This window comes from Bos grunniens, chromosome 2 (genome assembly GCF_055505025.1).
Source record: "Bos grunniens cultivar Pamir isolate PY7600 chromosome 2, Bosgru_T2T1.0, whole genome shotgun sequence".
NCBI classification, from domain to species: Eukaryota; Metazoa; Chordata; class Mammalia; order Artiodactyla; family Bovidae; genus Bos; species Bos grunniens.
The window spans coordinates 115,179,905-115,197,106 of record NC_141166.1 but is presented as its reverse complement, the minus strand read 5'-3'; the positions used below and the strand labels follow the sequence as shown (position 1 = coordinate 115,197,106).

General features: G+C 37.1%; 1 protein-coding gene across 1 annotated transcript in view; it reads left to right on the top strand.

Annotated features, from left to right (window-relative positions):
- The window catches only part of ATF2 (activating transcription factor 2), an 82,293-nt gene that overhangs the window by 16,550 nt on the left and 48,541 nt on the right, over positions 1–17,202 (top strand). Inside the window, 3 exon segments of the mRNA XM_086359176.1 lie at positions 2,215–2,332; positions 8,581–8,655; positions 10,144–10,213. Of these exon segments, the coding sequence (XP_086215302.1) occupies positions 8,624–8,655; positions 10,144–10,213 (102 nt within the window). The 5' untranslated portion in view covers positions 2,215–2,332; positions 8,581–8,623.

Here is a 17,202-nt window from a genome sequence, read left to right as displayed (position 1 = left end):
TAAATATTCACTGTTGGTGTGAGCATTGAAAAATTAGGTCTTTCTGTACACTTACAGGTAAAGTAGAAGTCAGTGTTATGTGTCTGAAGAGTTTAGCAATATAAATTAAGTCTTAAAAATGTGCCTTCACTTTGATATAGTAGTTTCAGTTCTAGAAATTCATCTAATGGAAATAATTACAGATATTACACAAAGATTTGTCCTCAAAAGTAGTAACTGATGAAAATCAGTAAGAGAATAGTTGTAATAGAGCTCAGACAGTGAAGAATTCACCTGCACTGCAGGAGACCTACTTTCAATCCCTGGGTCAGGAATATCCCCCAGAGAAGGGAATGGCATACCTTTCCCTTCTGGTATGGTGCTTCCCAGGCAAGCACCCATACCAGTATGTGCTTGCCTGGAGAAACCCACAGACAGAGGAGCCTGATGGGTGACAGTCCATAGGGTCACAGAGTCAACACGACTGAGCCACTAACACACACACATAATGGAGTAATAGAGAATTAGTTATAAATATGTTGTATCTGTATGACACCGTAGATCTATATGGAATACTATATAGCCATTAAAATGACATTTAAAATTTAATGATTTTTATCAGGAGTCCCTAACCCCCCAACTGCAGACCAGTACCTGTTCTCAGCCTGTTAAGAACTGGACTGCACAGTGGGAGATGAGCATCAGGGAAAGTGAGTGAAGCTTTGTGCCATGCACCAATCCCCATCACTCTCCTCATGGGTTCAGATTACCACCTGAACCATCCACCCCCACCCCAATCCTCCACCTCCATCTGTGGAACAATTGTATTCCACAAAACTGGTCCCTGGTGCCAATAAAGGTTGGGGACTCCTGATACTATTTAATAATGTGGCAGAATTTCAGTTCAGTTCAGTTGCTCAGTTTTGTCCGACTCTTTGTAACCCCATGAACTGCAGCACACCAGGATTCCCTGTCCATCACCAACTCGCTGCGCTTGCTCAAACTCATGTCCATCGAGTTGGTGATGCCATCCAGCCAACTCATCCTCTGTCGTCCCCTTCTCCTGCCTTCAGTCTTTCCAGCATCAGGGTCTTTTCCAATGAATTAGTTCTTTGCATCAGGTGGCCAAATTATTGGAGCTTCAGCATCAGTCCTTCTGATGAATATTCAGGACTGATTTCCTTTAGGATTGAAAGTTTGATCTCCTTGCAGTTCAAGGAACTCTGAGGAGTCTTCTCCAACACCACAGTTCAAAGCATCAATTCTTTGCATTCAGCTTTATTTATAGTCCATCCATATCTGACATCCATCTATACGATTACTAGAAAAACCATAGCTGTGACTAGACAGACCTTTGTTGGCAAAGTAATGTCTCTACTTTTTAACATGCTGTCTAGGTTTGTCATAGCTTTTCTTTCAAGGAGCAAACATATTTTAATTTCATGGCTGCAGTCACCATCTGCAGTGATTTGGAAGCCCAAGAAAACAAAGTGTCACTGTTTCCATTGTTTCCCCATCTATTTACCATAAAGTGATGGGACTGGATGCCATGATCTTAGATTTTTGAATATTGAGTTTTAAGCTAGCTTTTTCACTGCAGATGGTGACTGCAGCCATGAAATTAAAAGACGCTTGCTCATTGGAAGAAAAGCTGTGACAAACCTAGACAGCTCAGCATTTCACATGATGTACTCTCCATATAAATTAAATAAGCGGGGTGACAATATAAAGCCTTGACATACTCCTTTCCACTTTGGAACCAGTCCATTGTTCCATGTCCCATTCTAACTTGCTGCTTGACCTGCATACAGATTTCTCAGGAGGTAGGTAAGGTGATCTGGTATTCCCATCTCTTTAAGAATTTTCCACAGTTTGTTGTCATCCACATAGTCAAAGGCTTTAGTGTATACAATGAAGTAGAAATAGATGTTTTTTTGCAATTCTCTTGCTTTTTCTATGATCCATTGGATGTAGGCAATTTGATCTCTGGTTCCTCTACCTTTTCTAAATCCACCTTAAACATCTGGAAGTTCTCAGTTCACACACTGTTGAAGCCTAGTTGGAGAATTTTGAGCATTATTCTGCTAGTGTGTGAGATGAGTGCAATTGTGCTATAGTTTGAGTATTCTTTGGCATTGCCTTTCTTTGGGTTTGGAATGAAAACTGACCTTTTCCAGCCCTGTGGCCACTGCTGAGTTTTCCAAATTTGCTGACATATTGCTGACATTTTAACAGCATCATCTCTCAGGATTTGAAATAGCTCAGCTGGAATTCCATCACCTCCACTAGCTTTGTTCGTAGTAATGCTTCCTAAGGCCCACTTGACTTCGCATTCCAGGATGTCTGGCACTAGGTGAGTGATCACAGCATCATGGTTATCTGGGTCATTAAGATCTTTTTTGTATAGTTCTTCTGTGTATTCTTGCCACTTCTTCTTAATATCTTCTGTTTCTGTTAGGTCCTGTATTAGGTACAATTATTTAAATAATTGTATTTTAAAGGAAATTGTAATATTCTTTTTTTTTTTAATTAAAAAATATTTGTGTATTTTTATACATTATTCTTTCTTTTTTCTGTATTTTTCTGAGAGCAAATTTAAAGTTCTTTACAAAGTCTTAATTCAGCAAGTGTAATTTAGTTCATAATATCCAAAAATAGCAATGACCTCTTTGTGAACCCCAAATAAACCTTAAGCTTTAAAGATTTTTTTTTAGAATTATATTATGTAAGATTGATCATTTATGTGGTATACTTAGTAGTGGATACTGCTATGACTCTGTTATAACAAACAAAATTTAAACTATACCTTCAACCATGTTTGGAGTTCTAAAATAAAATGCCTTATAGCAATGAAATAGAAAAAATATGAAGAACATACACATGTTTATATGTGGAATTGTCCTAGAAACTGGAAAGAGAAGTCTGAGCTGGATATTTGATTAGCTAGTATAAACTTCGTCACTATTCTGGAAGTCTTGATAGCAAATAGTCTTGAGAGTATCTTAGTTCACTACTACATCCCTAGCACATAGCATAGAGTGAAGCACAAATTAGACCCTCAGATATTTGTTGAAAGGTGGAAAGTAGAAACCTTGGCAGTAAATCACAAGGAGAGGGAAGATGAAGAATATTAGAAGAAGAGTTAAAAGAGAGATTAGAGAAACTAAAGAAACTGACTTCTTAAATCTTGTGTAGAACCCTCTGTGTACTCTTCATGCCAGTGATTTTCCTACCAGTATAGGTTGTAGAGTCTTCTCCTGTGTTCTTGGAAGAGGGTGTTTGCTATGACCACTGTGTTCTCTTGGCAAAACTCTATTAGCCTTTGCTCTGCTTCATTCTGTACTCCAAGGCCAAATTTGCCTGTTACTCCAGGTGTTTCTTGACTTCCTACTTTTGCATTCCAGTCCCCTATAATGAAAAGGACATCTTTTTGGGGAGTTAGTTCTAGAAGGTCTTATAGGTCTTCATAGAAATGTTCAACTTCAGCTTCTTCAGCATAACTGGTCGGGGCATAGACTTGGATTACCATGATATTCAATGGTTTGCCTTGGAAACGAACAGAGATCATTCTGTTGCTTTTGAGATTGCATCCAAGGACTGCATTTTGGACTCTTTTGTTGACTTTGATGGGTACTCCATTTCTTCTAAGGGATTCTTGTCCACAGTAGTAGATATAATGGTCATCTGAGTTAAATTCACCCATTCTAGTCCATTTTAGTTTGCTGATTGCTAAAATGTTGATGTTCACTCTTGCCATCTCCTGTTTTACCACTTCCAATTTGCCTTGATTCATAGACCTAACATTCCAGGTTCCTATGCAGTAGTGCTCTTTACAGAATTAGACCTTGCTTCAGTCACCAGTCACATCCACAGCTGGATATTGTTTTTGCTTTGGCTCTGTCCCTTCATTTTCTGGAGTTATTTCTCCACTGATCTCCAGTAGCATATTGGGCACCTACCGACCTGGGGAGTTGATCTTTTCAGTGTCCTATCTTTTTGCCTTTTCATACTGTTCATGGGGTTCTCAAGGCAAGACTACTGAAGTGGTTTGCCATTCCCTTCTCCAGTGGACCACATTTTTTCAGAAGACTCAATATATGGACATCACCAGATGGTCAACAGTGAAATCAGAATGATTATATTCTTTGCAGCCAAAGATGGAGAAGCTCTATACAGTCAACAAAAACAAGACCGGGAGCTGACTGTGGCTCAGATCCTGAACTCCTAATTGCCAGATTCAGAGTTAAATTGAAGAAAGTAGGGAAAACCATTAGACCATTCAGGTATGACCTAAATCAAATCCCTTTTGACTATACAGTGGAAGTGAGAAATAGATTTAAGGCACTAGATCTGATAGAGTGCCTGATGAACTGTGGATGGAGGTTCATGACATTGTACAGGAGACAGGGAGCAAGGCCATTCCCAAGAAAAAGAAATGCAAAACAGCAAAATGGTTGTCTGAGGAGGCCTTACAAATAGCTGTGAAGAGAAGAGAAGCAAAAAGAGAAAAGGAGATACACCCATTTGAATGCAGAGTTCCAAAGAATAGCAAGGAGAGATGAGAAAGCCTTCCTCAGTGATCAATGCAAAGAAAGAGAGGAAAACAATAGAATGGGCAAGACTAGAGATCTCTTCAAGAAAATTAGAGTTATGAAGGGAACATTTCATGCAAAGATGGGCTCAATAAAGGACATAAATGGTATAGACCTAACAGAAGCAGAAGATACTAAGAAGAGGTGGCAAGAATACACAGAAAAACTATACAAAAAAGAGCTTCACGACCCAGATAATCGATATGGTGTGATCACCCACCTAGAGCAAGACATCCTGGAATGTGAAGTCAAGTGGGCCTTAGGAAGCATCACTACAAACAAAGCTAGTGGAGGTGATGGAATTCCACGTGAGCTATTCAAATCCTAAAAGATGAGATTTTTTTTTTTTTTTTTAGGTGGTTAAATTGTTTCTGTTATAAACACTGTTTATTATTTGTATAAAAATTGATACAAGGGGAAAGAGATGGTTTTCCATAATTCCAAAAGGATTTAAAGAGTTCTTTTATACTCTTTGAGTATGAGATCTGTGTTAAATGTTACAGATATGAGAAGTAATTTTACATTTAATTTTTATAACATCTACAATTAGTTATATAACTTCCCACAGCAAACCAATACCAAGTATACGGCATTCAAAATTCAAGGTTAAATAATAATTAAATATTATAATTTGAGCCTCACAAAGAACTTTCTGTTAAGTTTTATGATTTAAAAGACTAAAACACTATAAGTGTTCCACAAAAACTGCTTTTAGCCCTTCCAGACCCAGTGTTTTAGTCTTGGGATGCTGTGAAAGTGCTGCATTCAATATGCCAGCAAATTTGGAAAACTTAGCAGTGGCCACAGGACTGGAAAAGGTCAGTTTTCATTCCAATCCCAAAGAAAGGCAATGCCAAAGAATGCTCAAACTACCTCACAGTTGCACTCATCTCACATGCTAGTAAAGTAATGCTCAAAATTCTCCAAAAACCAGGCTTCAACAGTACATGAACCGTGAACTTCCAGATGTTCAAGCTGGTTTTAGAAAACGTAGAGGAACCAGAGATCAAATTGCCAACATCTGCTGGATCGTTGAAAAAGCAAGAGAGTTCCAGAAAAGCATCTATTTCTGCTTTATTGACTATGTCAAAGCCTTTGACTGTGTGGATCACAATAAACTGTGGAAAGTTCTGAAGGAGATGGGCATACCAGACCACCTGACCTGCCTCTTGAGAAACCTGTATGTAGGTCAGGAAGCAACAGTTAGAACTGGACTTGGAACAACAGACTGGTTCCAAAAGGAAAAGGAGTATGTCAAGGCTGTATATTGTCACCCTGCTTATTTAACTTATATGCAGAGTACATCATGAGAAACACTGGGCTGGATAAAGCACAAGCTGGAATCAAGATAGCTGGGAGAAATATCATTAACCTCAGATATGCAGATGGCACGACCCTTATGGCAGAAAATGAAAAAGAACTAAAGGGCGTCTTGATGAAAGTGAAAGAGGAGAGTGAAAAGGTTGGCTTAAAACTTAGCATTCAGAAAACAAAGATCATGGCATCCCATCCCATCATTTCATAGCAATTAGATGGGGAAACAGTGGCTGACTTTATTTTTCTGGGCTCCCAAATCACTGCAGATGGTGACTGCAGTCATGAAATTAAAAGACGCTTTCTCCTTGGAGAAAAGCTATGACCAACCTAGACAGCATATTAAAAAGCAGAGACATGATTTTGCCAACAAAGGTCCATCTAGTCAAAGCTATGGTTTTTCCAGTAGTCATGTATGGATGTGAGAGTTGGACTATAAAAAAAGCTGAGCACTGAAGAATTGTTGCTTTTGAACTGTGGTGTTGGAGAAGACTCCTGAGAGTCCATCAGATCAAACCAGTCCATCCTAAAGGAGATCAGTCATGAATATTCATTGGAAAGACGGAGGATTTGAAGCTGAAGCTCCAATACTTTGGCCACCTGATGGGAAGAGCTGACTCATTGGAAAAGACCCTGATGCTGGGAAAGATTGAGGGCAGGAGGAGAAGGGGACAACAGAGGATGAGATGGTTGGATGGCATCACCGACTCAATGGAGATGAATTTGAGTAAACTCCAGCAGTTCGTGATGGACAGGGATGCCTGGCGTTCAGCAGCCCATGGGGTCGCTAAGAGTCAGACACGACTGAGGGACTGAACTGAACTGATGTGTTTGTAAATGCTTGCCCGAGAGCAGTGTGCTGTAGTAACAGTTCTCTATCTGCAGTCGTTGTCTTCTCTGACAGTTTAGAGTTGAACAAAGCCTCCTTCCCATGCTTTCCTAGGAGCATATTTTCACCCTTGATGTGAAAGGGAGATAAACCTGGATTTAGAGGTTTGAGATTAGCATTTAAGCCTGCTGGAGAAGGTGCTTCGACTGTTGTCTTTACAGCTACCTCAGCTAGATATTAGGAAATAGTGTAAGGAATGGGAATTATTATTGGTTGGCTAGAAAATAATCTGCTGTGTATATAAGGAACTTCTTTTGTAGAATGGGACAGTAGTAGTCATGGGGGTAGAAAAGAATACCAAGGGTTAATTCCTTCAGAAAGCTTTTCTATAAGTATTGTATTGGTTCCCTGAACTACTTCTATATTTTTAATATTTTAACTCTTATTCTTAACCAGATTGTAGTGAATTTCTGTTTTCTTTCTTCTGCTTGACTAAAAGTTTCTCAGAGTGGAGGGTCTGTTTGTTTTTTTCACCTTTGTGTCTTTGTGTGTGATGTTTAAATGTTTCCTGAACTCAACTGAGTTTAAATATTGCTTTGATTTTTCAAAGTAATATGAACTGCATCTTCTTACTAGTTTTAGGAGTTTATTGAGATAGGTAACATAATCTAAACTTATCTGGTCCATATCATATAGCAGTTTATTCATTCCTTAGTATTTTATGGGGGCTTCCCAGGTGGCACTAGTGGTTAAAGAATCTACCTGCCAGTGCAGGGGACACAAGAGGCACAGGTTCAGTCCCTGGTTGGGGAAGATTCCCTGGAGTAGGAAGTGGCAACCCACTCTAGTATTCTTCCCTGGAGAATCCCAGAGACAGAGAAGCCTGGCAGGCAATAGTCCATGGGGCTGTAAGGAGTCAAGATGACTGAGGAACTAAAACGTTCTCTCTCTTTCAGGAGAACTTTCTTCTTCCTATCTCTTATATCATCTTTGATTCCGGGACTCAGAACTGTAGCTATTTGCACATTTCTCCACAGGAATTACCCAATTCTGTTGAGCAGGACATTCTTCACCACATTTATAAGCAATATTATGTAAAAATAAATTTTTTTCTCTTATGTACCGTTGGCTTTTATGGATAAGCATATAGTTAACTCTGTTCGCCACTAGATGGGGTTTCAGTGAATGTAATGGAGTATTAGCTGGGTTTAAAAATGAGACACTTAGGGGAGGGAGGTGGGAGGGGAGTTCAGGATGGGGAACACGTGTACACCCATGGCGAATTCATGTTGATGTATGGCAAAACCAGTACAATATTGTAAAGTAATTAGCCTCCAATTAAAATAAGTAAATTTATATTTTTTTTTAAAAATGAGACACTCACCTAAGTAGTTTAAGTGTTGTACTCATCCTTAAGCTAATATCAGATAAGTAAGCTATGAAATTAGGGAAGAGGGAGCTCCTTCAACTACATTGTGGCAAATAGACTTTGATGAATTAGGCTGAGAACCAGACCACGCTGACTGCATTTGAAAAAATTTAAAGCTTTCTGAATAGGTATTTTGAAATACGAGGTCTCGTCTTTTTGCCAGACTTCAAAAGTCAGGATTTTCACTCTTAATTATTGCCCTTCAACCACAACCTTAAAGGCTAAGCTAAATGTTTCTCTTTTACCTTATGGTAGAGTTGGATATATTTTGCATTTATATGGGTGTTTTATTTTAGGAGCAGAGCTCTATTATAAAGATTCTTAATAGTGAGTGGGTTTTTGGATGACAGTAGTTACAGAGAGTGTAATTATCTGAGTTTTTTTATAAGTGTTTCAAAACTAAGTACTTAATAGTGTGAAACCACTTTGTTTTTCAGTATCCTTGCCATGAAAAAGAGGACGTGATAAGTTGTTCAGCTTATGAAATTCAAGTTACATGTAAATTCTGCCAGGTGTGTATGCAATAATTTGGTATTTTGGGCTATTCAAATTTTATTTTTCATATTGTAGATTATAAGTATTTTCATAGGTTATTTCTAGATCATGTTTTTTTAATATATAAATAAGGAATACTTATTTATATAGTATGTAGTTTAGCTGATACTCCTATTGTATTTTTAAATTATTAAATAGAGCATCAAAGTACACTCAACTATGACAAAGATAAATATATATATTTTAGGGTTTTGATTTCTCCTTAAATGAGTTCCAAATAATACTAGTCCCATGAGGTGAAAAAGGGTTCAGATAGAAAATGGATGTGGCAGATATGCTGCATTCTAGGTGCTCTTTTGGTCATTTCCCTTGAATATACTGTCTTTGAAAAGTCCTGCCTCCCAAAAGAAATAGTCTAGCACTTCCGAAATCTGACTATAATAGCTATTGTCATCTCTGTTTGTGAAGGGGTTTTTCTGAAAGGTTTTTGAAGGTTACATATTTCTGAAAGGCTAACAAACTAGTGTTGAAAAAGGAATAATTTTACAGAATTGTTAGTTCATTCAAATATAGTTGTTACATGTAATTTGTAGGAAGAAAGCAAAAACAAAAACCTGCAAGTTAATGGAAGGACTAATTGGGAACTTTCGAGTCTAAATCAAAAAGTAGGAAAATAATATTGACTTGAAGATGTCTTTTTTTTGTAGTTTTTGGTTTAAATCAGGATCCAGGAAAGTCCCCATATTGTATTCTGTTTAATATGGTTTATTCAACCTCTTTTAACCTAAAGCAATTCCCCTCTACTTTCTCTTTTCTTTTATTCCCCATGACATTTATTTTTGAGGAGACCAGGTCTTTTGTGCTGTAGAATTTCGCTAATTGTATCCTAGCAGTGGTATTTGACCTTTTTGTCTGTCTGCTTTATTTCCTGTAGTAGAATCTAGAAAAGCTTGATTCGATTTCAGGTTTGGATACAGCCGCACCCTCCGCCCCCCACCACGAATACTTAATGTGCTTTCTATTGTCTCATCAGGGGACTCAAAATATTTGTCCCACTTTTGGTGATGTTAACTTAACACTGACCCATGAGTTCAGGTGCTGTCAGCCTGACGCAGCCATTATGAAGCTCCCATCACCTTTGCTCCTGATGGTTTTATCAGACATTGATGAGAGTTGCCTATCCATTATTTCATTGGTATTTAAAGTAGTGATCTTCTAATTATTTCATTCTTTCCACACTTATGCTACTGAACAGGAAAGATTTAACCTAATAGATCAGAGTTCTTAACAATTTTTTCTATAATGTAAAATCTGCATGTTGCATGTCTTTATTCATAGTAAGAAAATGGAAGGTGGGGTTAAAATGTCGGTAAAACTGTTTTATTTCACATTCAGATAGAAAAGGTAAAAAACTTAATGAAAATCAAGTAATACTACATTTTAAGTTCTTTATTTAAAAATCTGTACTGTAAAATGTTTAACTATCTCTGAATGTTTTATTATAGGCAATACAAGGACCTGTGGAATATGAGTGATGACAAACCGTTTCTATGTACTGCCCCTGGATGTGGCCAGGTAATACATAAAGTATTTGGTATGTTCACATTTATTAAACACTTATGACAGTGAATGTTGTCATTAAGGGGATTCCTTTACGATATTTTGTACAATTTTGGAGTTAGAATGAAAATAACCCAGAAAAATTTGGAGAAAAAAATTCATTTTCCTCAGCAGCATATCTGAATTTTAAAGAAGACAATCTAATATGGAAAAAAAAAGTTAAGTCTTGTAAGGGAAAGATGGAAAACCTGGAGAAAACACAAGGTTTAAAAGTATTTTCATTTGACCATTATTGGTTGAAAATCATTGTAAACTGCCCAGTTGGAAATCAGATACATTATCTTATATGAAAATTGTTTTATTTGCTGAACTCTTGTGAAATTAACTAATTTTTACCTCTGAGCGAATCACTAATGTACAGCATATCACTAATATACTAGTGTTATTAAGTCTAAAATCTTTAGGCTTGTGTGGAAACATTTTCAGAAAATAATATTTTAGTGTTTCAGAAGATATTTCTGTGGTTTTCAATAGGCCATTAAATAATCTAATATTGTTATAATAATCTTAAAATAACTATAGACACTGAGGAATGAAAAAATAAATTTAATGTGTAGTAAAATTGTAGAGTACTTAAATATAAAACTGTAAATCATAAATATTAAAATGTTTCTCTGGTTCTCATTGTTTTCTTTAGTTGATACTTCAAGTTGAGATATAATTTATATACAGTAAACTGCATATTACTTCTAAGTGTACAGTTTGATACATTTTAACATATGTATGTACCCATAAAACCATCACAATTCAGATAGTGAACGTATTCGTCATCTCCCAAAGTTTCCTGTGCTTGTATTGCCTCCCTCTCACCCCTCCCAACCCTGTCAGCGTCTGTTCTGCCTTCTGTCGCTATAGGTTAGTTCTTATTTTCTAGAATTTTATGTAAGTGAAATCATACAGTATGTACTTTTGACTGGATTCTTTCATTCCACATAATTTGCAGTTTCTCCCTTTGTAATCCATAGTTAATTCCTTTTCATTGAGGAATAATATTTCCATAATTCACAAGCAGTCACTTATTCACTTGTTTATGGACTTTTGGCTTATTTCCAATTTTTAGTTGTTAGAAATAAAGCTATTGTGAATGTTTAAGTACCAGCCTTTGTGTGAACACATTCTTTCTTTTCTCTTGGGTGACTACCTAGAAGGGTAGTGGTGGGATCATATGTTACATATAATAGGAAACTGTCAACCTGCTTCTAAAAGGCAGGAACCACTCACTATTTCCACTAGTGGTCTGTGAGCAGTCCTGTTGTATAATACCCTTGCCAATATTTGGTGTGGTTCTTTTAATTTTAGTCATTTTCATTGGGTGTATACTGATGTATTGTGTGTTAATTTGCATTTCATTGATGAAAAGATGAGCACTTTTTCATTTGCGTATTGGCCATTTTTATACCTTATTTTTTGTGAAATATTTTCAAATCTGCTTGTTTTTTAAAATTGGGTTGTCTTTTAATTATTGAGTTGTATGAGTTCTTTAAATATTCTGGATACCAGTCCATCTTCAATTTTTTCTTTATGTCTCTGGTTTCCAACTTGATTTTCATAATATGAAAATAATCTGTCCAACAAAAGATGGACAGATGTTTCTAATTTTAATGAAGTCTGATGTGTTAATTTTTTCTCTTTGGTTGTTGCTTTCTGTGACTTATCTAAGAAACTGTTGCTTACCTTTAAGGCACAAAAATACTCTCCTTCATGTTCCTCTGAAAGTTTGGCTTTTCATTTAGGTCTCTTGCCTTTTGAATTAATATTTGTGCATAAGTATGAGGTAGGAGTTGAAGCTCACCTTTTTTTTCCCTTATGGCTTTTCAGAGATTCTAGTGTCACTTGTTGAAAGATTTTTTTTTCTTTCTCCATTAAATTGCTTCATCCCTTTTCTTGAAAACCAAATGATTTGTAAAGCATGGATCTGTTTCTGAGCTTCTATTCTGTTTTTTCATCAATCTGTCAAGTTTTATGCCAGTACCATATGTCTTGATTACTCTAGCTACATAGTGAGCCTTCCAGTCACTTAGGGTAAGTTCTCCAATTTAGTTCTCCTTTTTCAGGATTGTTTCAGATGGTCTTTTAATTGTAGTCCTTCTGGTGAGGGTGTAGTGGTATCTAAAGATTTTAGTTTACATGATGTCCAGTGATGTTGAGCAGGATAAAAGTGGGGCTTCCCTAGTGGCTCAGACAGTAAAGAATTCGCCTGCAATGCAGAAGACCCAGGTTCAGTCCCTGGGTTAGGAAGATCCCCTGAAGAAGGAAATAGCTACCCTTTCCAGTATTCTTGCCTGGAGAATTCTATGGACAGAGGAGCCTGGTCTTGGGGTCACAAAGAATCAGACACAACTGAGCGACTAACGCTTTCACTTTCACAGGATAAAGGTAGAAGTTACCAGAGTTGGTGATATTTTAAATGGGTTGGTCAGTGAATGCCTCTGTAATAAGGTGACACTTGAATAAAGATGTGGAAGCAAACCCTACACATACCTTGGGGAAGAATTTTTCAGAGTGAAAGAACAGCAAGTTTAAGGCCACGAGGGAAGAAATGGATTTGGTGTGTTTAAGAGCAGAAAGATGACTGCTGTAACTGGAACATATAGTGATTAACTAGGATAAGGGTAGGAGATGAGGTCAGAAAGGTAGAGGAATAAAAAGAGCCCATAACCTGTAGAGCTTTTTTGTTGACTGTGGTCTAAGGTGTTTGGGTTTTATTCACAGAGGAATGAAAAGCCATTGCTGAGCTAATAGTAGAAGCTGGGAAAGTAGACTGGCAGCAGTCAGCTGAGAGATAATGGTGGTTTGACTAGGTGTTAGTAATGTACATATAGAGAAATAGAGTGATTTGACATATATTTAGGAGATAAATTTTGTATACATTTTTCTATAAATTCAGGAAAGCAATTTCCAAAATCCTTTTCCACTAAAATTTTGGATATGATTTACTTATAATGGTAAATTATATTTACTCCTTGGATTTGGGACTAAGTTAAATAGAAAGGTGGACTTAAAGAGTCCACCACTTAAAAAGTCCACCACTCTTTTTTTTAATGGACTTTTAAAAAAGTCCATTTTGCTGAAATGGACTGTACAAAGAGAGCATAACTCTGTAACCCCTGGATTATAGCTAATACAGTATATTTCTCAAGCCAGCCTTTGGACCATGACCAATTTTGCTGTGTTGTTCTAGGAATCATTCTTGAAAAGTCAGTCTCAGACAAGTCCCTGATTCTTTGTCTTATTCTTTTCTGCTTAAAATAGTTGGAATTATCATCTTGTGATCGACTCTTTAGTAATATATATGCCACTTTTAATAAAAAGCATTGTATTTAAATTTACTTAAGAAATAAGGTTAAATGAAGCTTAGCTCTCATCTGGCATTTAACCAAATGAAGATTAAATGCCAACAAAAGATCAGAGAGGATGAGAACCCAAGATCGAATTAGTAACATCTAACTTTCCCGGTTTTTGGTACCTCAACCCCAAAACTGGGAGATAGAACCAGTGAGAGAATGAATTCAATAAAATTAGGGGAATTAAGGTAAATGAAAATGAGATAGTTTTCAGGTAGAGAAAATATTTTAAAATTGCTGAGGAAAAGTACACAATCTGTTCAAGCACACCCATACTGTTTATAGACACTATTAATGCTTCCTTAGCTGATGAGATGAGGCAAATGGAACATTACACAACACATCCCAGGGGTAAAGCCAGAGCTTATTCACCTCAATACCAGATCCAGGAAGTCTGGGAACTTTTTGATACTCATCATTTGAGTTCTCATAGCAGACTGCCTTGTACATGCCCAATTCGTGGCACAAATAGTCAAGAGACTGAGAGGTAGACTACCCCTCAGGCCACGAAGAATAGGAAGGAGAGCCTTTGTAGAGTCTTCGGCAGATAGCAAGGGTGTTCCAGTGCTTTATCAGGCCTAAAAATCACCCAACTGTTCTTCCTCAGTATATATATATCAGCAGCATTTCCATCTAATGATGCTGTCTATTAATCAATCTATTATTATTTTGATATTTTCTACCATCAGAATGTTTATATTTTTGGCAAAGCAGCAGCCATTTTACTTCAGTCATATTAAAAATACTCCTTCTGCACTCTCCTTCATTGTGGATAAAAGTGCAAGATGGCAAATGCACTTACGGTTTGACCCAGCAATCCCACTTCTGGGATTCTGTCCCACAAATGTTATGTCAAAACTATGAAAGGACATATGCCAAGGTTATTAAATATATGTTCAATATATTTTGTTACCTGGGAATCGTTGGACAGCAGTTTTCCATGGGAATAGAAGCTGAAAACTACAAAGCTCCTTGAAGCTTTAGTTTGGAAGTGACAGGGCATCAGTCCTGTAGCATTCTGTTGATCATGCAAGTCACCAGACCAGCTCAGACTCAAGGGGTGGAGAAATAGGTACCATCCTCTGGATGGGAGAACCAACGTTAACCACATGGCAAAGGGAGGAGGGTATATATCATACCAAAAGGAATTTGTGGCCATGTTTTACAATGTGCCACAGATGAATACTGCAATATTTCTAGGTAAAGTAATTCTTGGGATTGGTCTCAAAAAAAGAAATGCATTGGGTGAATTGTGAGTAGCGATGAAATGAGATGGATCATAGGTTGATAACTGCTAAAGCTGAGTGAAGTGTACCAAGGGTGTTTATTACACTATTTTTTTTTAATTTACTTAAATTCAACAGAAGAAAAAGCAACCTGTGGCTGAATATAAGAACATGTGTGTATCAGAGATTGCTTAAAATACTTAATTTTTTTAGAAAATATGAAAAAATATTGTTAGAATAGTTTTTTAGACTCCCTTTTATGAAAGGAGATAACACTCATTTTTCTTCTTCTCCTTTCCTCCTCCCTTGATGTCTGATAATAATTATTTTTCCATTGGTAGAGTTAGAAATACATTTTGATAATCCATACTCCCCATATTTCTTCAGTTTTACTTCTGTATTTAAGTAGTATAGAGAGGAAGGATGAGAACTAAGCTTTAAGGCACTCCAGTGTTTAGCAGTCAGAAAGAGGGGAAGGACACAGAGGAGGCAGAGAAGCAGCAGACAATGAAGAAAACTGTTCTAGAAGTCAAGTAGAAAAAGTTTCAAAATGTGGAGAAACAGTATAGTCATATAGTTGATAGGATAATTCAGTATTTACTATTGAATTTAGGAATATGGGGACTGTTAAGACTGGTAACAGTCTTAGACTGGTAAGAGTAGTTTCAGTGAAAGAGCAGTGACGACAATGAGATTGGAGTCAGCCTGAAGAGTAAATGTGGAGAATCAGAAGTGGAGACTTTATAAAATACCTTTTGTAATAGCTTAAAGGGAACAGTGAAATACTGCTGGAGGAGGATTAAAGATGGAGCTTTTTTGTTTTGAATTTTAAGTTGCGACTATCACAGCATACTTTACACTGTAGAGAGAGGAATTGTTGCAGAAATAAGGTCTTTAAGAGAGGATGGGATTCAGTGTTCAAGTGGAAGGACTGGCCTTACATAGGACCGTGGACAATTTATCCATAGTACCTGAGAATGAAAAGTCAGGAAGAGGTGTAGAAGGTTTGAATAGAGAAAAGGAACCATATCAAAACTTAGACATACAAACATGTTTCTTCGATATGGTCACCATCACATCAGATCAGATCAGTCGCTCAGTCGTGTCCAACTCTTTGCGACCCCATGAATCACAGCACGCCAGGCCTCCCTGTCCATCACCAACTCCCGGAGTTCACTGAGACTCACGTCCATTGAGTCAGTGATGCCATCCAGCCATCTCATCCTCTGTCGTCCCCTTCTCCTCTTGCCCCCAATCCCTCCCAGCATCAGAGTCTTTTCCAATGAGTCAACTCTTCACATGAGGTGGCCAAAGTACTGGAGTTTCAGCTTTAACATCATTCCTTCCAAAGAAATCCCAGGGCTGATCTCCTTCAGAATGGACTACATTTCTGTATATTCCATTGCACAAAAGAAATTATCTTTAGAGGCTATGGCATATTGTTATTAAGAGATGCAGGCTGAGACAAAGAATCAACCTTAACAACAGACTGATCGGCTTGTTTTTTAATATAATAACCAGGAAGTAGGAGTCCCAGGTTGGCTGATTATGTAATCCTCATCATGCTGCTTCCATTTTTAGGTCCAAAATGGCTTTTCAGCTCCTGACATGAAGTCCATATTCCAGCAGTAAGGGAGGGAGAAGGGGAAGCAGAGAAGAGCATGTATACACGCATCATTTTAGGAGCATTAACTGGAAATAATGCAAATGATTTTCACTCATTCTTTTGATCCCAAAAGAATATGGCCACCTAACTGCAGAGAAAGCTAGAAAATGTGGTCTTTGTTCTGGGCAGCCAAGTGCTCACCTAAAATTTAGAAATTCTTAATTTGAAGGAAAAAGAGTAGTAGATTTTAAGGGACAGCTGGCAGTCCTTGACATAATTTTCAGAGATGATTTTGAATTTGGGAACATAACAAAAAGTCATTTGGAGCCAGAGTCTGGTTAAGCTGGGCAATACTAAAGCTACCAGTTGTGAGTTTAGTTAATAGTAATATATTAGTGTTGGTTTCTTAGTTTTGATAAATGTGCCACAATAATATGAGAACACTAGGGGAAACAAACTGAGTAAGGAGTGTACAGGAACTCTTGTGTACAATTTTTGCAACTTTTCTGTAAATTTAAAAGTTTTCCAAAATAAAAAGTGTATTCAAAACAGTAATGAAAAAGGTCTACCTGAGAAACTCAAAAGTTGCTTGTGAACCATAGAATAGAGCTTTCAAATATTTATCAAGTGTGTAGCATACCATGTCTAAATTTGTGCTCCAACTTGTTTCAAAAAAGATTGGAGGAATTAAAAGTTCCATACAATCGTTGTTGTAGTAATAAAAGCAATTACAATGATACTAACATTTTTCAACTTAGTCACTGTGCT